At 33.3% G+C, this 22,732-nt stretch overlaps 1 protein-coding gene across 3 annotated transcripts in view; it reads right to left on the reverse strand.

Annotated features, from left to right (window-relative positions):
* The window catches only part of TNPO1 (transportin 1), an 84,902-nt gene that overhangs the window by 6,728 nt on the left and 55,442 nt on the right, over nt 1–22,732 (reverse strand). For all 3 annotated transcript variants that reach the window (XM_011372726.2, XM_011372727.2, XM_011372728.2), the window contains exons 9-22: nt 22,596–22,714; nt 17,140–17,200; nt 16,431–16,599; nt 13,755–13,907; nt 12,788–13,013; nt 10,325–10,496; nt 9,012–9,098; nt 7,432–7,539; nt 7,143–7,301; nt 6,975–7,062; nt 4,570–4,668; nt 4,286–4,381; nt 1,386–1,461; nt 417–516 (exon numbers count right to left, since the gene is read on the reverse strand). In XM_011372726.2, coding sequence (XP_011371028.1) covers nt 417–516; nt 1,386–1,461; nt 4,286–4,381; nt 4,570–4,668; nt 6,975–7,062; nt 7,143–7,301; nt 7,432–7,539; nt 9,012–9,098; nt 10,325–10,496; nt 12,788–13,013; nt 13,755–13,907; nt 16,431–16,599; nt 17,140–17,200; nt 22,596–22,714 — 1,713 coding nt within the window. The remainder of the gene's footprint in view (nt 1–416; nt 517–1,385; nt 1,462–4,285; nt 4,382–4,569; nt 4,669–6,974; nt 7,063–7,142; nt 7,302–7,431; nt 7,540–9,011; nt 9,099–10,324; nt 10,497–12,787; nt 13,014–13,754; nt 13,908–16,430; nt 16,600–17,139; nt 17,201–22,595; nt 22,715–22,732) is intronic.

Genomic DNA, 22,732 nt, shown 5'->3' on the forward strand with positions numbered 1-22,732 from the left:
TATTTTAGTCACCACTGAGTTTCTAAGTTACAGAAAGAGTACCCTAGTGTTTGGTCACTCTCTTAAGTGCACATATCCTCGAACTCAACGAATTGTTATTTAGAAATGGGAAATACATACAAAGTAAATAAATGAGGTCTAAATGTGAATAAAAGAAACTCTGGCTTAATTCAATACAAGAATAAAATTTTATTCTTCCAATCTGCTATTACCATATTTCATGATAAAAGGATGTAGGAAATAAAAATCAAGCACTAATGTTTCAAGATATTAAAAAATACATATTTTAAATATATAATTTGTTAGAGTATCTTTGAAAAAATATGTAATATATGTAATATTTTTATAATTAAAATGTTCAAATATTTCCCCCTTTAAAGTTTCATTGTAAAAACAAATCTCTGTAAACATCTTACTTGGATTACTCCACTGGGATTCACACTGATCATGGTACAAATCCCACGAAATGCCGAATCCTTTTCCTCATTGTCCCTTATGTTTCTCAGAGAGGTGCACCTATTGAATTATAGAACTGAGTTTAGCATTTAAGTAAAAGGCAGGTTCAATTACAATACTAATGAACAGTATTTAATGGAATAAGCACCACAGTATGTTTATAGTCAAAGACTTTTCATCAAGTTTCTCACACTTCCTGTATGTGGGCCCATCTAATCTCAATATAATGAAAGCCCTGAAATTCACATTTTCTTATTAATAGATTTCATCTATGAAATGGACAATTGATTTTAATCTCCCATTTAAACTATTAATGAGCTTGAGCCAAGAGTAAATTACTTATTTTAAAAACTGTATTATGACTTGTATTCCATTAAACACTACTAAAAATGACTTGAATTGAAAGATTATCAATTGAAAGAAGCAGAACATAGGATATACTGCCACAATATAAACTATTATTATAGAACTTATGGTGTAGATGTTTAACTTTTACATTAACAAGCAAATAAGATTTTTATACATAACAAATTTAAACATGTATTTCTTAATGCAATCCAAGTTTCCAAATTAATTCTAAAAAAGAAACATAATGCAAAAACCTAAATTTATAGAATTTGCATGCATCTTTAATTTACTGGTGGATATTTAAATGCTTTTTTATGTATAATCAAGCTTTTTAACACAGCAAGCATGTGACAATCTTATCCCATGCATCAATTAGTCGTTAGCCACAACATAAAATAAATATACATGACGATGCTACTGAAAACCTCACAAACCTGATAGGACAAGATTAGTCACATGGTTGGCAATGATTAAGGATTGTGATTTTGTAACCAACTGAAAATATATCTAAAAGTGAGATAGAAAGAGAAAGAAAGAGTGAAGAAAAATGAATTAAAAAAAAAAGATTGAATAATACACACCAGGGTCTTATAAACTGCTGTAGCATGGGGGCCACCTCTTGAGGACAAACGTAACCAAGACGACCAATTGTTATTGCTAAGGTAACGCAATCACGGTTATACACCACCAAACGCCAACCAAGACATGAGCAAATGAGGGGGAAGGAGAAAAAATAAAGAAAAAACAACAAATAACTCAGAAACAGAAACCAACAGAATTTGTGTATGATAATAAACATAAGATTTCACCAGTGCTGTTTATTACCACCCCCTAAAATAAGGGGCAGCAACATATATGGCATACTCTTAAAAAAGGAAAAACAAAAGGAATTGAAAAAACTTTAGATTGAGAGAACACCAAAAACCATGATGAATTGCTTTTCTCGCTCAATGAAGTATCAATATACCGTTTTCAGTTAATAAAAAGATGAGCGATTAAGTGGATGATTTAGAAGTTTTTCATTCAAAGACAGTTGAAATTTCAGAGTAATGAAATCTATATGTTTTTTTCCCCAAGAAATATTAGTAAATGTGAATGATTACATTTCTGAATAATCTACTCAAGCACACTTCTAAGAAGTTAAAACAGTTAAAATTTCTCATTTCTCCACAACCTTTTTATAAGTGATTGTTATTCATTGAAAATTATCTAGGAATTTAATCCAAATTTTGGTAAAGTTTTTTTGTTTGTTTGTCAACATTTCCAAATCAAACCAGTGGACCATTTGTTGCCTGCTATCATAATCAACTGTTAAAAACTTTGGGAGTTATGGTACACACTGAATGGACTGGAAAATTGCTGTGCTATGTCAAATCTCATTCCAAAAACCTTCTAATGGTGATTACAACTCAGCAGTAATAGTCTACTAATTTCATACCATATTTGACAAAAAGGAAATTTAGACAGTCCACTGTAATGACATATGATATGTGGACCAAAGGAATAAACAAATATTCGGTTTTTGCTATAAAAGGCATAGCACAAAAATAGTTAATACATTATACCGATTACAAGCTAATATTTTATTTAAAATGGGAATTAAACACATTCGCCATCAAAATTCAGGAAGTCCTTAAACTTACAAAGAGCTAATAAAACAAGTGCAACTCAAAACTGCATTCTGCAATTCAAAGGTACATACATATAAATACATTTATACACAACGGGAAAAAAAAAATACAAACAGAAAACAAACCATGAGGTGCTTTAATGTAATGGTGTTCTCTCAAAAACTTACAGGTTAACCTTTCATAAAAAAAGGGTGGGGGTGGGGGGGTAAAGAAAAATGTTTTAGGATTACTTGAAGCAAACTACACAGATAATACTAAAATCCAGCAGATTCATATGAAGCAAGAGAAAGAAAACCTATGCTCAAAAGACACAAACTATGCAACATTCTCATTAAACAGGCAAGTATGAACAATCCAATGAAACATGCGATAAAGCAGATGATGGTCCATTGAAAAAGTTCAGTGTAGGATATACTAATTTGAAAAAAGCAAATAACTGCACACACTAAAGAATTGGCTTTATGAAATATTAAGATAACAGTAATTAAGTTGCTAAAATCTATAGAATTAGCCATTGACAATGACTTTACTTATTAATTACTCCCCCCGCCCCTTTTGAGTTTTAACAAATAAAGGAAACATTTTCTGCAGCCACTTGTAGTAAGAGTAATCCAGTGAATACCAAGTGTGTTTTTCAATCACATCAATTCAGTACATCAATTTGAAGGGTATTATCAATTACCTTTTGATTTACTTAGGGTAGAATCATACTTAGAAGATAATCTTATAGATAAAGCCAATTAGAACAAATCACCAACTGATATCCCACAAGAAACTTTAAAATACATTACACTCAACATTTATTTGCAATTATGCATTCACATTTAAAAATAACTAGGAAGTTTCTTTAGGTTCAATAGTAATTTTATAATAAACAAGTGTTCTAAATCTGAATGTCATGTATAGGTACTGCATTCTAAAGAGAAAAAACCTGACAAGATTTCATAACGATCCTATACACACATTTTTATACTTTTAAGCAAGAAAATCTAATTGACTTGATGATATAAACAGTACCCATACAGCCAAACAGCCAATAACTGTTTCACAATTAAAAGATTTCCTTCCATACCAATAAACATCAATTTTAATCACATTAGGCTACAAAAAACTTCCTAACTAAAAAATACAAAATTAAAATGCCTTTGAAACAAATTTTCATATTAAAAAAAACCTTAATCTTTGTCCAGTTTAGTAAGACTCTCATTGACTATGAATAGAATTATCTTAGTATATAAAGAAATGTGCATGACTGAAGAGAAAATTTACAACTTTTATCATCGTTAGCAAAAATTGAAGGGGGTGGAAAGAAATCACCCTGAAATGTGTTCTATAGTATGGAAGGTACTCTTTAAACATGCTCTCTGTAAATGCAAAAGAGAAACAAGCCTCCTGAATAAAAATCCCACAAGGTACTGAGTACTGCTTAAATTCCCAATTTGCAGGAAAAGATACAATGAAATAGAAAATACGTATGTGCCGTTGTAAACCAATTAGCCACTACGCTATCTATCCTTGGCCACATTTTTACAGATTAAAAAAAATCATTACTTCCCAGCTCTCAGTTACTCTCTGAATTGATGTAAAATTTATATTGTTCAATAGTTATTTTAGCTGGGGTTCATTTTTGGGAGTACTGAAACACTACAATAGGGGAGAAGTGTTTTTTGAAAGTTTCTGAAAACTAGTTATGGAATACAGCTAAAACAGAACATTTCACTGCTCAGAATCCAAAATAGCTGTTAAAAAACTAGGTTTCTAAAACTAGCTTTGGTTTCTCTACGCATCTTAACTTAAAATTAAAAGTCAAGTAATTTTCTCTTCACCAAAACAGTTCAGTCATATGGTACCTGTATTCTCTAACAACGTCTTTGGTGTGTTGGGTCTGTTAATGATTTCTACAAGCTGGTGCAACACCATAGGAATATAAGGCTGCATCTCTATACCTAGATCATCCCCAAGAGAAAAACAAAAGAAAAATTTGAAATGTTAAAATATCAGTTTTGCTCTTTTTATTAACTGTGACATAAACTATTTATAAATATATAAAGCTCATTTATTTAAAAAAAAAGGCAATTACAAAAATATTAAGGCATCTAAAACTTTATACTATTAAAGAAGAGAAAAATCTTACCCATTTGAATGGAGATTTCTCCAATTGCCCATGTGGCATTATTGCAGACTGAAATGAACTCTGGATTTAGGTTGGTTCCCAATATTGGCATGAAATCAGCTACAAAAAAAAAATGTTTTAAAAAACTACGTAGTAAACTTATCAATGGCAGTGAACTATACTTTAAAGACAACCTACTAGATGGAAACTGAAATATAGTCAAGAAATAGCAGTATTTTAAAGGTGTTGGTAATATTTATCTTAAGTAATTGAAGGAGGCAATATCTGAACTCTCATATAAAGCAGACCAGGAAAAATAAGTTTTGGTATATTTCAGGTATTATTAAAAAGGAGTTGGTCAGATAATCCTCTCATCAGACAGAAAAATCAAATTAAAAGTGAGGAAAACACGATACAATAGGACTTTCTTCAAAGCTAGTTTTACACACACACAAAATATTGTTTTAAATCAATGACTTTGGTTTTTAAAATAACTTTTACCATAGTGCTCAGATTGTGGTCTCTCAATATAATTCTCCATTTAAAAGGAATGAATGAGGGCTCTCAGAAAAGGAAAAGAAATTACCAAACTAACATGAATGGACTCAGGAACCAACTAAAGCTCCCACTGCCTGCAAATAGGACAATTTGAGTATTATGAGTTCATACTGACACTCAAAAACCTAAATTCTGAAACATAATATAGATATCTATGAAGGATGCTGGGAATCAATTCATTATTTTGAAAACTGGTAAAGAGAACCAACTAATTATCCTGCCTCGTCTATCTATATGATTTGTACCTCAAGAGTAATAATTTATTGATATGGAAAATGTCTATATATGTATTCTCACTGTTAAGTGAAGATTTAGAGTATTATCATTTTTTTAACCCCCAATAAATTAGTGGGTCTAAAATCAGGGTTTCTCAATTTTAGCTATAGATAATTTGGACCAACTCATTCTGTCGTGGGGGTCTGTCTTGTGCATTGTAGGATGTTGAGCAACATCCTTTTCCTCTATATACTATACCAGTAATACATTCCTAGTGTTAAACAAAATGTCTCCAGATGTGACCAAATGTTCTTGGAGGGGGGGAGGGCAGGGCGCGTCGCACACAATATTGCCTTGGTTGAGAATCACTAATCTAGAAAGTAATCACCATGGTTGATAACATAAAAAAAGAGAAAACTAGACTCTGTGTACATCCTAAAGAATGTACACATGATCATAAAGTCATAAACAAAATCCTTCCGTACAACTTTAAACTCATAAAAATTAAATTAGCTGGTAAATATTTATGTAAAGACCAAGCTTTACATAAAACAGAAATGCACCACACTTTCATTTAGAATAGTTAGGACTGAACTTAATGGTTTATTTTAATACATAATTAATGTTATTACTCAAAGTTTAGAAGTGTAATTATTATTCAAAGCACAACTGGGAACTAGGTGAACATAGTCAAAACTATAAATTTCAAGTTATAAAAAATAAGTTCTGGGGACGTAATGTGCAACATGATGGCTATAGTTAACAATACTATAATGTATATTTTAAAGTTGCTAAGAACACATCTTAAAAGTTCTCATCACAAGAAAAAAATCTTTGTAAATATGTGAGATGAAGGATGTTATCTAAACTTTGGCAATCATTTCACAATATATACACAAGGTATACAACATATCAAATCATTATGTTGCATACCTTAAACTTATATCAATTACATCTCAATAAAACTGGAAAAGAAAATCACAAAGTGCATCTATATCAAATGAAAATACTTTTAAGGTCAATGTTCTAAACAAAGGTTTATTAAATCATGTAGTATAAACAACTATCATCCGAAATGATGGGATATAGAAATGAACAGAAAAATCAACAAAACCCCATTTAATCCATGGGTTTGATAGCAATTTAAGTTACATTATTCAAGGAATCCCTTATTATCTTCACAGAAGGCTAACACAAATGCTATGATTTTACAACAGAAACAAATCATTATACTTTTAAAGTAAATTATTTGAAGAGTTTTCTATGATATCTGAATCTGATTTAGCATAAGAAAACCTGATTACTTCTGGGTACCTCTACTGCTTAAAAAAAGAGGTTATTCAAAGTATCCGTGCATGGGCATATAGTCCCCAAGCCTTCAAAGGCAGGCATATCCTTTATTCTAAATTAATACTTTTCCAACTTTTCTCCAGCCATGAGTGACTAACAAGCTGCTGAAGTGATAGTGAGTTCGAGAAACAAAGAACAGGAGGAGTTCCCATCCTGCTTGCTGCCATCAGAGCTGCTTTAACCAGTCAAATATACATTTACAAATGTTGGAATGCCAATGAAATCACGTATTTTAATACATAAAATAGCTGATATGAAAATAATGTTAAAAATCACATCACAGCAGTAAAAAATATTCATACCTATACAAGGCTTAACATGCTGAAAGCAAGCTTTTGTCAGGTCACCTAACAAGGCGAAGGAACTCTGTCGAACTTCTGGCATTTTATCCTACAAGAAAGAAGAAGAAATTAATCCCAATGTGACACAGAGAATCAGGTTTCAATTCATTTGAAATTAACAAGTCTTACCTGCATGCACTGATACATTAGTGTTAGAATGTTACTTCGGGCTACCAGTTGTTCAATGTTGCCTCCGAGGCCTTCTGCCAGGCCACTGAGCAAATCAAGAGCCACTATCATAAAATCTTTATCTGGAGCCTCATATTGATCTGGTTGGGCATTGTTCAGCTGAAATTAAACACATTTTTTCAAAAACTTACTTTGAATTAATTACTGGAAAGTTTGTATACATATGCCTATCCTTAGAAAAATGCTTATGATACGAAGAAGGGAAAGAGATAAAAACTTAAAAAAATACCATGGCTTGTGCAAGAGTCTTCTGTACTAGGTTTACACAACGCTGATACACAGGTTCACAGTATGGAAGGAAGCCAGACTGCAGAGCTGTGGCAACTGAAGATAGGCACTAGGAAGAATAAAGTATGCGTGTAAAATTTGAGTATACTTAACATTATGATAAATGCTTGAAAAGAGTATTCATTAACATCCTGATCATTTATGTGCCTACTCTACTAGACTACAGTAGCAAGTTTATCTTTTAAACTTCTCCTTTGGATGCCACTCATTGCTGTAAGTTTGCCAGATGGTCAGGGGAGGTTTCCTCACAAAAAAATGTAAAAACTTTCTATAACAAATGTTATCCTTCAAGAACAGATTAAGTATTATATAGTCCTAATTTTTCTCAAATAGAAGAAATATATTTATTCTTCTATTCTAGTCAATGATATAGCTGGACTTTAATGGGCACATTCTGAGCCCCTGTCTGAAATAAATATATTTAGCTATAATAATTTCTGTTTTATTGGGTCCAGAATTAGCCATTGCTCTTGCTAACAGAAATATTTACTTCTCTGGCTAGGGACAACCCATAGCAAAAGCGGTAACACCTGAGATGATGGGGGAACAAGAATGACAATGTATGAATTGGCTCTACCAATATCAATTCATTTAGGTTTAAGTTACCACATTGGATAGTGTTCAGTTATTTATCATATAAAATGTCTTTGGTTAAAAAGATGTATTTAGTATAAATGGAAAAAAACTTCAAACTAGATGGAAAAGGTATAAAGTGAAGTCTCTCCTTATTAGCAACAAGTCCCAATGTCATTTTCATATTATACATATATTTGTCTATATATGATAGATAATATATAAAAATTTAAACTATAGTTGACCCTTAACTATGCAGGAGTTAGGGGAACTGCTCCCTCCACATGCAGTCAAAAATCCACAGAATAACTTTACTCTCCCAGAAAACTTAAGTTGACCCTTGGTCTCTGGGAGATTGGTTCTAGGACACTCTCACAGATACCAAAATCCTAGAATGCTCATGTCCCCAACATAAAATGGGGTAGATCAATGCATTTAGTCAGCCCTCCACTTCCATGGACTTCCAAATGTGGATTGAAAACAGGAGAGGTATTTATTGAAAAAAATTTGCACCTAAGTAAACCCATGCAGTTCTAACCTGTGCTGTTTAAGGGTCAACTGTGTATTAATGATGGTATAGCTATATATCTATACTAAGAAATGTGGTTAGAGATAAATGTACATATACTGCTATAGAAAGATCTCCAAGATAATTTATTATCAATTAAGAAGAGCAGGTTAGAAAACATGTATAATATAATCCTTAACAGCCTACTTTTAAGAAAAAAAAGCCTAACAGTTCCACTACGCTTTTCCTACTTAATAGCATTTATTATAGATGTATCATAATTAATGAGAAGTAACATATTTATTCAGCATTTTAACAGAAATGATTCAGAATATAGATGTATTAACACTTTTATTTAACTTACATACCCTCATTTTAGATTTGGACATGTATTCCTGATGAAACACACTGCTAGATTAAATGTTACCAGCTTGGCATACCTCAAGTAAAGGGAAGAGATCTTTATCTTCATCCTTTAACATGTTCCATTTCTGGATCAGTGGAGGCATTAGCATCTGAATATATTCCTATTTATAATGATGAAAAACACAAAAAGCTCCACTATCATATGTAAACAGTCCATTTTCAGTCTATGAAAATTAAAGTCCATTTAGAGTAATTGTGTAAAATCATTACAGAATACACTTTAGACTCATTCTTTGTACATTTAAATTTTATTTTTGCCTATCTTTTAATTTATATGACCTTGTTTTATTTTTAAATCGTCTTATATCTTTTATGAAACAAAATGTATACAAATATACCATTACATAAAAATTACTTGATCACAACCTGTAATGATATGTATAAGTTTTACTCTTTCGTGGCTGATATTTTTTTTAAGTCCTGGGGCCTGTGACATGTAACATAGCTCTTGTTGTATAGTGCATTATAAATGACAGGTAAACTTCTTACAGAGGCATTTGTAGAAAAAGATTTCATAATCATTTAAGTGTCCTTGTTTAAACCAAAGAATCCATAAAACTGAGCAAATCAACATAGTAATCATGTAAACAAGGGGCACAGATTCTAAAAGGTCTGGTCTAAGACATTCAGAAAAACACTCCCAGCCCCACCAAAAAACCAAACAACATCAAAGCAAACCCACAAACCAAGTGTCCCGCATCAAGTTTTAAGTATAACTTAAAACACAGACAATTTAAGATTTTTCATGTAGCAATCATAAACAAAATCTATTACTTAGCAGGGAATTTTGAACTATATTAAAGTTCTAATATTATAAATCCAATTCTATCCTCTTCTACTCTGAGCACTACTAGAGAGTTTGGCTCCCTAGCCATAGTTCTGTACCACTACTTAGCATTTTTCACCTATTACCGATTTCTAATTTTCTCTAGTGTATTCTCCATAAAAGTTCTTGTGAGAAAACAGATGTCTAGGTGTGGTACTCTAAAGCTACGATGTTTACTAAGTAGTAGATACAAAAATACTTGGAATTAAGGAAGAGTTGAAATCCAGAGTATAAAACCTTTATCTCTTTTCCTTTAGTCACTCTACAAAGTGTTTTGCATTCATGTAAGACGCTGCTGTAATTTCCACAGTAAGCACATATTTATTTTTTAAATACTATTTAAAAGGTGAATACACTTGCTGTCTTTTTAAGATCTACATTCTTCAAGTAGTAAACATTAAGTGTTCACATCTCCCAAAACATTTTAATTTCCAAATATATGTTAATCTATTGATTGTAACTATGCCACATATTTTTTTCATAATAATCATAAACACTTACTGGTTTGTTTAAATGATGTCCTACTGAATCTGCTAACGTTCCTATGGCATCATAAAGAATGAGCAGGTTCTTATGCTGATATTTACTAAATGCGAAGACCAAGGTATCAAGTATATAAGCAAGGTAAGGAACAAGTTCTGTACAAGCCTCCTCTTCAAGGGTAGCAAAGGCACTGTAATTAAAAATGAGAGAATACTGTTGTTGTAGAAAAGGAATATTTTATAATAGAGATAGAAAATGAAGTCTATAGTCTATAGATTATCTATTTACATTTTAAATGTCTATCTCCTTACTGTACCACATCAGATGCGTATTTTTATTTCTTTCCCATTTCTCACCACCTCTTTCAAAAAGACTGTTACCTATGGGCATTTATTTAACTGCGATGGTAAACTCTAAAACTAAGAGTTGTTGGTTCTCGGGATGGCTTGATAGTGTAGTGGTTAGCATGTCTGCTTTACACACAGAAGGTCCTGGGTTCGGGCCCCAGGTGGAGCCACGGACCATACCCTGGGTGCGCCAGGCCCCGGGTCCACAATGTGACCGTGTGGGAGGAGATGCCTCATCTTCAGAGATCCAGTTCTTAAGGGGAAACGGCAACATCCATAGATTAAGGGTGGAAGGTGGAGGAATTAAAGAGGGGGAAAAATTGTTGGTTCTTATATTTATTCACTCAACAAATTTATTTGGTATTTACTATTTATTCACTGAGTGCTGGGACATAGCAATAAACAAAACAATGTCCCGATTCACTTACCTTCTAGGGATTTTTCCAGATCAATAAAATTAGAATTAAAACAAACTCTAATTTACACTTCACCCTTCAGATATACACAAAGGGTAACACACACAAAAAATTTTTAATTCTTAGTGTGATATGTATGTATAAGAACAGAGCAGCATCATCACCTCTCAAATGTTTCTCTTAATGGAAGGGGAAAATGGGGTGATGAGGTCAAAGGCCACAAATTTTCAGCTCTAAGAATTCTTAGGACCTAATGCACAGCGTGGCAACTGTAATTAAAAATATATTGCACATTTGAAAGTTGCCGAGAGCTTAAGTACCGTCATTATGAAAAGTCACCTATTTTAACTATGTGAGGTGAATGTTATCTTTATCTTGGTAATCGTTCTACAATGTGTATGTATGTCAAATGATCATGTTGTACTCTTTAACCCATTTCCTGTTTGCCCTGACAATACTCACCAGCAGCACTTACCCCGAGATAGATAACTTGCCGATTACAGTCTAAACCTTACCTCAAAGTATGCCATGAAATATCTCCCTTTTATTATTATTTTTGCATTGCTCTAGTATATCAATAGTTGTTGGAAACAAATGACATCATTCTATTTATAACATTCTGTTTTTACTAATTATCACTGAAAATTTATTTGATGAATCTAATTCATGTATACAGTTGTTACACTGGGATTAGAGACAAGTACTGTTTAGAAATAATTCCAAGAACAGTTTTTAGATTTTATTTTCACATTGAAAACCAGTCAGATTTGCTTCAGCCTCAAAGAGCATTTATGTAAAATTAATGTTGGCAGTGAGCTGCACTTTTTTTTCTAAATGGGAAATGGGTTAAATATATACAATTATATTTGTCAATTATTCTTCAATAAAGTTAAAAAAAATGTTTCCCTAAGCCCCACACTATGTATCAGAGTGCACAATACACTTTTTATTATAAATCTGCCTCATCTATTGGGACAAATGTACAAGAAAGGAAAAAACTTCAGGATCTCAGTTCAATGACTTCAATTTAGACCTGAATTTGTTCTGACACTAAGGTATATCTAGCTCTTCATTTCTAAAATTAGTGTTTGTATTATCTTGTTCTACTGAGTCAGGAATTTTCCTAAAAATGATAGGCTTAAGCCACTTGTTAATGAAAGCCCTGTTCACTAGCAGTGTGAACTCTTTACCTATTTCCTTCACAGCACTTGCTGCAAATTATATAGTTGTTCAGTACTCCCTACCAGTCTATAAGTTTTCAAGATGAGAGGAACTTAAGCCCAGCATTTAGTACATGCCTAATAATGAGTAGAGCTAAAAAAAACATGCCGAATTAATAAACTACAGGAAACCAAACAAAACTGTGGCACTTCCTGTGGAGTTATGGTAGTTTACTTGCAGACTAATGATGTGAATCTGCTCTAACTTTGTTACTGCTTTAAGGGTGCCATCACCACTCTAGACACCTGAGGAAATTGGGGTGAAAGATAATTCTATCATTATCATAGCTACTGAGAAAAAAAAAGAGTTCAAGAGACAGCAAAGATTGATGTCTAGTTAAGAGTGCTGGTTTTACAGTTGGTTTTATAAAATCTTCAGGTGAAAGCTGCAGATAACGAAAACTTCATTAATGGTTTAATACCAACATTTCAACATCACAAGGTTGAAGTACCCACTCCTTTTCCCACAATGAACATTTTGTTATGAATTTGTCCCACCTGCAGGCAGCTTCTTGTACTCTCTTGTTGCTATCCAGAATACGCTTTAGTAATTCTGTCATTAATGGCTTCAGGTACGTGTCCGGGGGCTGGCTGACTACCCAGTGTGCATAGCGGCTAAGAGTCCAGCACGTTATGGAACGCACAAGAGCCTTTTTATCAGAGAGGCACTGAATAAGGTGAGGAATGAGCTCCGGCAGGTATGGAATCATACCTTGCATGCAACCTAGGAAAAAAAAAGGAACAGAAATCTTTCAGGAAGTGCTAAAATATAGTTAAAACAAAATTACTTCAGCTGAATATTCAACTGATGCATCCATGAAAAATATTCAGATTATTTCCATTGCAATTAATATACTACAATCTTTTCCAAAATTATATATATCACAAAGAAAACTGAAATGACACCTAACTGCTCCTGAGTAGCTTCCATAGCATTAGAAAAGCTCGTGTTACTTCTGCTACTCAAATTATGACTTTCAGAAACACCTGTAAGATATTTCAATTTCTTGTAGATAGATGTTTACAACTAGGACAGAATAATAACTTGTTATAGGATAATGATGCTCAACTTATATTTCTTATACTTACCTATGGAATAAAGATATTTTTTTCTAGCAATGGGGATGCTTCTGACATCAGAGTCCTTGTCCTCTCATCCTATTCCCTTTATTATAACAGAAGCATCTGCAAAATATCTGGCTGGGATGAGAAGTCTATGGCTGTTTAATTAATAACTGTTAATTGGTTCAAAGTAAACACTTATCCTAAGATGGCTTTTGGATTCATATATCCTTTTTCAGGTTAATGTGGATCAGAGTATTATCTACCCATATCAAAAACATGATAGGAAATTATGTCAATTCAAGAGTGAATAGTCTTAGCTTACAAAATAACAATTCCTTAAAGTAGCCTAGCTGCATTAGTGCCTATTAAGGACTTCACAGTTCAAATTGGAATGACTTACCTTCAGCAATTGCTCCTAAAACCAAGATGCCTGATTCTTTAACAACCCATTCATGATGAAAAAGTAATTCTTTCAAAAGGGGCAAAATATGTGGCAAAAGCTCATCACGATACACATTTGCAAGAACATCCAGGGCAGCAGCAGAACATTTTCCTAAGGAAGTATTTAATTCAAAAATATTACACTAATCTCTATTATCTTATACATATGCAGAATGAGTATTTGTTTTATGTATAACTTCATTCATATCTCTCTAGACTTTCAAAGAATTCAATAGGCAGTCTGTCACATGAAAAAAATTCTATTAACAAGAGTACTTTTTAATGACCAAGAATTAGCAAATTAATTATAAATTGGAATGAAAGTCATAGTACATTAAACACAAAATATGCTAAAAAACATTCTTTACAGACTAAGAAACTATTAACTATGGAAATATATATCAATTCAGAATTCATTTAATATATTTAGAAAAGAACAACAACAAAAGAACAAAAATATAATTAAGCATCCTAAATTTTCCCACTGTGAACTAGGCATAATAAATAGTTAACCATAAACTATCAGACAATGGTAAAATCCCTTTTTAAAAAAAGCTGTTACATTGGCCAGAAGTAACACCTTACTCATCAATAAGGGTCTTAGCTATACTGTATGGTAGAATCCATATAAATGAGTATTATACTGTCATGAAATATAATCTGTATGTATTGAATTAAAATCTGTATGTACTGATACAGATGAGTTATAAGATGTATGAAGAAGAACCAGCAGAGTACATGTAATCTGATTTTACTTTTGGGAAGTCAGCCTCCATTCCAAAAAAGGAGGCATACAAGCGTTTTTCTGTATGGGCACAGAAAAACTTTTGGAAGGGTATAAAGGTGACTAGGATGTCAAAAGGAAGTGCCCACCCTCAGACAATGCACATTATTACTGCCCTAAATCTGAAAGTAGGAATACAATGGGAGGTTAATTTGTGAGAGTAGTGAAGACCTTGGATTCTCTTGTGTCAGACCTGGGTCCTAATATTAATGTGCTATCACTATTAGCTATACTAACCTCAGGCAAGTTTCTCTTTTTGCAGTTTCCTTATCTACATACAGCTGTTGGAAAGATTAAATGTAATATGGATGCAAAGTCCTTGGCTTAGTGCCAGGAGCATTAGGTACTCTAAGTCAGGGGGTCTCCGACCTCTAGGCTGCGGACTGGTACTGGTCCGTGGCCTGTTAGGAACCGGGCCACACGGCAGGAGGTGAGCGGCAGGCAAGCAAGCAAAGCTTCATCTGTATTTGCAGCCACTCTGCAGAGCTACTATTATTGCCTCAGCTCCCCCTTAGGTCATCAGGTATTAGATTCTCATAGGAGCATCGGTCGGTCCCTGGTGCCAAAAAAAAATTGGGGACTGCAGCTCTAAGTAACTGTTATAGAAAGCTAAATGGGCAACAGAGGAATTCCAGTTTGATGATTCATGTCCTTAACCACTTCAGTTACTAAAAATCCTAACTCTCTGAATTACAGCAGAGGTTTTCAACTGGGGGTGATTTTGTTTCCCAGAAGACATTTGGTAACATTCAGAGATACTGTTGGTTGTCACAACTGTGTGTATGCTGGCATCTTTTGGATTGCGATCAGGGATGCTGCTCAACATCCTACAATGTGGAGGACTGCCTTCACAATGAATTATTTGACCCAAAATATCAATAGTGCTGAGGTCAAGAAACCCTGAACTAAAAGAATGGAGCTTAAAGAACAAGGAAGCAAGCAAGCAAAACACAGATGTCTAGGTTCCTCCCGAGAGAATGTGGCCTAGAATGCAAGCTCAACAGGTGACACGGATTTGCAGCTAAGGTTGAAAAACTAACAGAGATTGAAAAAAGATATTTTGTAAGTTTGAACATGACAAAGCAATTTATATTATTTTAGAATTATCCATGATAATCAGTTAATTCTCATGCAAATTATCGCACACAAAAAAGTTTATGTTAGGAAAACAGAAAAGGCTTGTGGTCAGTGTTCCTATTTTATAGTATCAAACAAAATATATAGCTTTTTGAGGAATGACAGTTTAGAAATAAAAAGTCTTTTAAAAGAACATAATGAATATTAAATAAAAGACAGGGCCATCAAAAAAACCCACAATAAGATACCACTTCACATCCACTAAAATGGCTGTAATAAAAAACAGACAACTGTTGGCAAGCACGTAGAGAAAAAGGAATCTTAAGACACTGTTGACGGGAAAGTAGATGGTGAAGCCACTTTGGAAAACCGACTCAAAAAGTTCAACAGAGAGTTACCATAAGACCCAGTAATCCCACATATACAACCAAAAGAATTAAAAACATGTCCATACATAAACTTTACAGAAAAGTTCACAACATCATTACAAAAGCCAAGAGGGAAACAACAAAATGCCCATCAACTGATAATAAACTGGTAGCTGCTTAGGACTGGGGGACTGGGAGAAAATGGGGGAATGACTGCTAATAGGTACGGGGTTTTCTGTGGTGATGAAATGTTCCAGAATTTACTGTGGTGATGGTTGCACAACTCTGAATATATTAAAAACCAATGAATTGTACCCATTAATGGGTGACTTGTATGGTATGTGAATTACTCCTCAATAAAGCTGTTACCAAAGCAGGTAACTGTGCTTTTCTCTCCTTGACTTACTTAGATTCCAGTCAGATATTGTATCATCATCATCAATTTCATCATCGTCATCATCATCTTCTTCAATTCCATCTTCATCATGCTGCTGAGCCACCGTCCTTGATCGATGAAAACGTGGCCTTATATCCTGTTCACTATCAGGAATCGTTTCGTCTTCTTCAACATCACCCTATTTTTTTTTAAAGGGAAAATTTTGGTGATATTTGTTACAAGTTAATATGTACGTGAGTAACAGAATCAGAATATCCAGAGATGGGGTCATGCATAGGATTGTGAAGTAAACGTCTTCATTAGTTCTTTGTGAAGAGACCATTCTGTAACACCTGTTAGGTATCAGGTATTTACATAATCACATTATATTGCCCCCCATCAGCTGGTATATTACCTGAATATCACATTCAGATCTATATTACCTGAATATCACATTCAGATCATATTTAAGGTATTTAAAAACAAATGCCAAATAAATGGAATCAATAGAAAATTAATGCTAACTCTGATACTGTCACCATCTAGTTCCAATTAAACTGGAATCTATTACCACCCAAATTCATTGTTTGCTTCTACCTTTGAACTCTGTAGCATATTATATCTAACAGGAAACCTATTTACATAGGGTCTATTCTAAATAAATGTTCTATTAGTCAAATTCAAAGATTTACTAAGTCAATAAAAATAACCCTCCCTATTCACCAGAAAGTTTCCTTACCTTAAGTAAGATAATATCTATATCTGAGTACTTCATGCCATTCACTAACACAGGAATCAACCTACAAAGAAACAAATTCATGAAACAAAGATCTAAACATCAACGGAATTATTAATAAGTCTTAACAACCTTTTGTATACCAACACCAATGAGACAACCACCCATATCCCTAATATTGTCTTAGAGCATATTCTGTGCTGTCTGCCCTTCTCAAATTAGTATTCTTAACACATGTCTCAGGCCTTTTACATACTTATGCATGGGACCAACTTAGTAAAGATAAGGGGGCCTGTCCACAGAAATAAAATAAAAAAATAGCATTTCTCCCTTAAGAATTTATCCAAATATACCAACCAACACCCATTTTTTAAAGACTAATGTTCCCTGCTACAACAAAAACACTGGAAAATCTAAATGTGCACCATTTAGGGCTTGGTTAAAATACATTTCAAATACATATGTTAAAAACAAACAAAAACTCCAAGTGTAAAACACATATAATACATGTCCACCTGAGTTAAAAACAGTAGATTTCCCATGAATTACTTGTAAACACAATCTATCTTAGGAAGGATATACAAAAAATGGTATCTTTGGAGAGCGGAGTGAGTAGGTGAAAAGGGGACAAAATTCATCTTTTACTTTATTTTTAAATGGTGTGACATTGTTACAATAAGCCTACATTCAGTAATTGTATTCTTTTAATAAAGAGATAAGAATTCAAAATATAAAAATATAGTAAGTCTAAAGGAAATGAGCCAAAAGAAATAATGCAAGAAGGAAAAAAAGAGCTTTATGGATAGGTTATTATAGCTTTTGATAAAAAGTTAGGAAACTTAAATTTCTTTAATTAAAAACAATTAAAAATTTCACTACCAAAACAGTTAAATAAATTAGGATTATCATACCCAATCTGAAGTCTTATGTAGTCACTAAAACAGAACCATGGAATTCCAGGTATACTGGAATATTTATGCTACCTAGTTTAAAAAATATTTAAAAAAGACATATAAGGTCAAAACACTAACTTCAGTTCCTCTTGTAGCTATGACAGTTTTGAGCTTTGAACAAGTTTCTTAAGCTTAAGCTTGGATGATTTGTTTTCTCACTGGTTCATCACATATTTAAAAGAGCCAACTGAGGATAAAAGCTATGAAAATACTCTGGAAATATTTATCAATATTTTACAATAAGCCCATACATAGTTCTCTGCTTCCAAATTTTACCTTTATTGGCTTGGGAAAAGTATGAACAGACAAAGAAATTCATACTCAGAAGTACCAGCTGTGGGCTTATAAGTACTTTCCTTATAACCTAATGAGAAAAGTTATTAGGATTCCCATTTTATAGAGGAGTAAACTAAGGCTCAGAGAGGTTATATTACTTTACAAGGTCTTGAGTTTTAGTAAACAGGAGAGTCAGACTTCAAAACCTCTTTGGCCTGACTCCAAAGACAGTTTTCTTTTCCTACACCAGATGTAAGAAACTCTCACTCTTCAGCAGTCCCCAACCCTTTGGCACCAGGGACTGGTGCTCCTATGAGAATCTAACGCCTGATGACCTGAGGTGGAGCTGAAGTGGTGATGCTAGAACTGGGGAGCTGCTGCAGATACACATGAAGCTTCACTTGCCTGCTGCTCACCTTCTGCTGTGCGGCCTGGTTCCTAACAAGCCAGAACCAGTACTAGTCCGTGGCCCAGGGGTTGGGGTCCCCTGCTCTATGTTAATGTCCTCAGTCTTTGTTGAGGCCTTACTTCAAATTTATGCATTTTAACACCAATTAAATAAATATGTATGGAACCAATTTTGAGTACAACTCTACTGCCAATGAGGTAATTTTATAAGTCCTCATTAACTAAAGGAATAGTAATAGGGAAACAGAAGCAGTGGGATTTTAAATTTCCTGGATAGGTCTAAAAACTGTTTGGGCCAGACAAACTTTCACTATGTTCAAAGTTCTTCTAAATTCTAAGATAGAAAGATTAATAGTAACAACATGATAGCTGGTATAACATAACTAGATAACTGGAGAACCACATTTTGTAAGCTACAGGCATTAAAGCAGGAAAACTGGGTTCATTTGGATAACCAACGGTTAAATCACTTATGATCTTTGTCAACAATTTCAGAAAAATGGTGAGAACAGACAGCAGACTGTAAAATATTATAGAGTTAACATGAGGTGAGGTAAAGTGAAGACAGTGAGCCCCATCTATTCTTTGAATCTTTTTAAGATGGAAGAAACTGCAGCAAGTTAAAAAGTTATGGAGAAAGAGGCAACAGAGAGGAGAAAGTTGAATATATCTATCTGATGGAGTGAGGTCCCAGAGGGTAAGAAAAAAATTATGCTAGCTAAGACCATAAATAGAAAGACTGGTTACGAAGAGGACAACTCACATGAAAATATATCTGTAAGTTTTGGGACAAGATGAAGGGTCACTTGTTTTCCTGATAAAATAGAAGTAATCAAAATGAATGAAGAGAAATTCAGAAGAGTGACAAAGGTTTGAAATAGTTGCTCTGGATGATAAAATGGATGATAAAAACTGATCTAGAACAAGAAAAATTGGCAAAGAGCAAGAAGGGTCCACTTGATGTCGAAGACCATAGATTGTTATATTTTTCCCAATAGTATTTAACAAGCCATAAAGACAGTTCAATTAATCCAGAGCATGGGAGATGCATGGTAGAGTTGAGAGTTTACTATCAGTACAGTTAATTTATGATGTTTGTGCCACATAGGGAAATAAAAGCATGTACAGATTTTATTAGTGTTTATAGAGCACCTAGCCATAAATGCATATTATCGGTAATACCTAACGTTATAGCTTAGGTTTTAACAGAAGGAAGCTCTTCAGTTTTTATAAAAATTAATGTCTGTTTACATGACTTTTACAATTATATGATTCTATAACAAGAAACAAGCACGTCATAATATACTCATATTTAGTTTCACAAATCAGGAAGAAAAGGAATAATAATATATGAATTTCCTAAAGAAAAAAGAATCCATTTAGCATCTGATGTTCCAGATTGCCAAAAACAAAATAGAGGTGGAAGTGGTGCTTTCTTTGGGGAAAGAATTTATTGGAAAGGAAAAAGAAGTTAACTGACTATATGAAAATGAGAAAATCCAAGTACCAAACATCTGAAAAAATGGCTCCACTAACTTACGGTAAGTATAGATGAATTCAGTGAGAACTTTAACGAAGAGATAAAAAACATAAAAATGGAAATGGAAATCATAAAAGGGAACCAGTCAGAAATGAAGAACATTATCTGAGATGAGAAGTATATTAAATGGAATAAACAGTGAATAAAGAAGATCAAATGAGGATGGGAAAGCCAAGGATACTCAATCAGAATGGCCAAAAAAAAAATAAAAGCCAAGACTATAATAATAATTTAAGAAGCCTATGGGACACTATTAAATGTAAAAATATCTGTGTCATAAGGGTATCAGAAAAAAAAAAAAAAGACGTTGAAGAGCTATTTGAATAATGATAGAAAACTTCCCTCACCTGGTGAAGGAAATAGACATACAACCCTAGGAAGCTCAGAGTCCCAAGAAAGAAGAACCCAAAGAGGCCCACACCAAAACACATCCTATCAACGAGTACCTCAAATGGAAGAATTAAGTGCTCCAACCAAGAGAGTGGCTGAATGGGTAAGAAAACAAGACCCCTACATATGCTGCCTACAGGAGACTCACTTCCGATTAAAAGACTCAGAATAAAAGGAAGGGGATGGAAAAAGATATTGCCTTGATGGACCTAGAGGGTATTACACTGAATGAAATGGGTCAGACAGAGAAAGACAAATATCACATAATTTCACATACATAGAGAATCTAAAGAACAAAATAAATCACAACAACAACAAAAGCAGAAATAAACTCACAGATACAGAGAATATTTAGAGAGATACTAGACAGGAGGGGGTTTGAGGGGACAAAAAAAGGCAAAGGGATTAAGAGGTACAAATAGTTGCAGAATACACACGGAGATATAGAGCGCGGCACAGGGAAGATGGTTAATGATGTTGTAATAAATAAGAGGGGTAACTAGATTTAGTGGAGTGATCACTTTGCGAGTTATGTGGATCTCTGATCACTATGCTATACAACCGAAACTGGCATATTATTGTATGCCAATTATAATTGAAAAAAACTCATTGAATTGTACAATGTAAATAAATACAAGCAACTAATTGTCTACTATATTTCAATAAAGATGGGGAAAAAATATATGACTCCGCTAATACTACAACATATTAAAACAAGCGGTTTTGTTCTTGGCTCATCCTGATAGCTAAGAGTAGAGAAATTATAATTAATGGCTGGCAAAAGCTGTGATAGGATGGAACACCACTGGTATAAACTGGCATAACTTCACTGGAGAATAATGTGGAATACTTATGAAGAATTATGAAGAATCCAGTCCTCTGACTTTGGGAAAAATCACTTCTAAAAATTCTACCTGAAATAAACAACCATTTATGGACAAAGAAAGATGTTCACTCCAGTATTATTTGATTAAAAAGAAAAAGGGCAAACTATTTAACTATTCAATAACAGAACAGTCAATTATAAATACATAGTATTCATACCATGATGGAACGGTACTCCAAAGTTTAAAGACTAATGACATGGAGGAAAGCATGCAACATACAGTAACTGAAAAGAGCAAACCACAGAACAGTACAATCAGAATTTTAAGCACGAACTATAGCTAGATGCCATGTTAAGTGTTTCACATGTTATCAAATTTAATTCTTCCCCAAACGCCTTGAATATATGGTATTCGGTATACGGTACACTAACACAGGAAAAGAACAAAAAACAAAAACCAAAAACATTAAAAGCAACACATCAAAAATACTATGATTACTCAGGATTTTAAGTTTTCTGCATTTTAGTTTTCTTCCACAAGCCTGTATTACTTATTTTCAAAAGTAAGCATTACGTTTAAAACAACTGATTTTAATACATGTATCAAATTATTATATTGTATAGCTAAAACTAATGTTTTATGTCAATTATATCTCAAAACCGGAAAAAAAAAAAATCTGATCAAACAGTATTTATATGGTTAAAAATAGGCTTAATAATGTTCAGCCTATAATGAAAATTTCATAGCATCATAACTTGTGGGAAAACATTTTTTGGGAAAAACCCACCAGAGTCAATGGTGAAATTATAAGAGTTATTAAAAAAAAAAAAACAACAAAAAACAGTGCCAGGAGTTGTCGAAAATTAAGTATAATTTAGAATAAACCATGCTCAAGTAATTAAAAAATTTTAATTGCCCCCTGAAAATTCTCTTTCCTTATACCAACAATAAAATTAAGTTTGACTTCTTTAGAACTTAATTCCGTGATGGCAGAATTCAACATAAAAACAAGTAATCACTATTAAATTTAAGAACACAGTAGTATTCACAAGAAAGAACACTTACTTAGGAAGATGCCTTACAAGTACATCTTTGCATATTGGTTGCTCAGCCAAAGTGAGCCAAAATTCACAGGCTTCTAAAGCCACATTTTCATCTTGATCTTGGGTCCTCTGTAGCATGTACTGTAAACAAAAGAGCCT

This window comes from Pteropus vampyrus, unplaced genomic scaffold (assembly GCF_000151845.1).
Source record: "Pteropus vampyrus isolate Shadow unplaced genomic scaffold, Pvam_2.0 Scaffold213, whole genome shotgun sequence".
Lineage (NCBI taxonomy): Eukaryota > Metazoa > Chordata > Mammalia > Chiroptera > Pteropodidae > Pteropus > Pteropus vampyrus.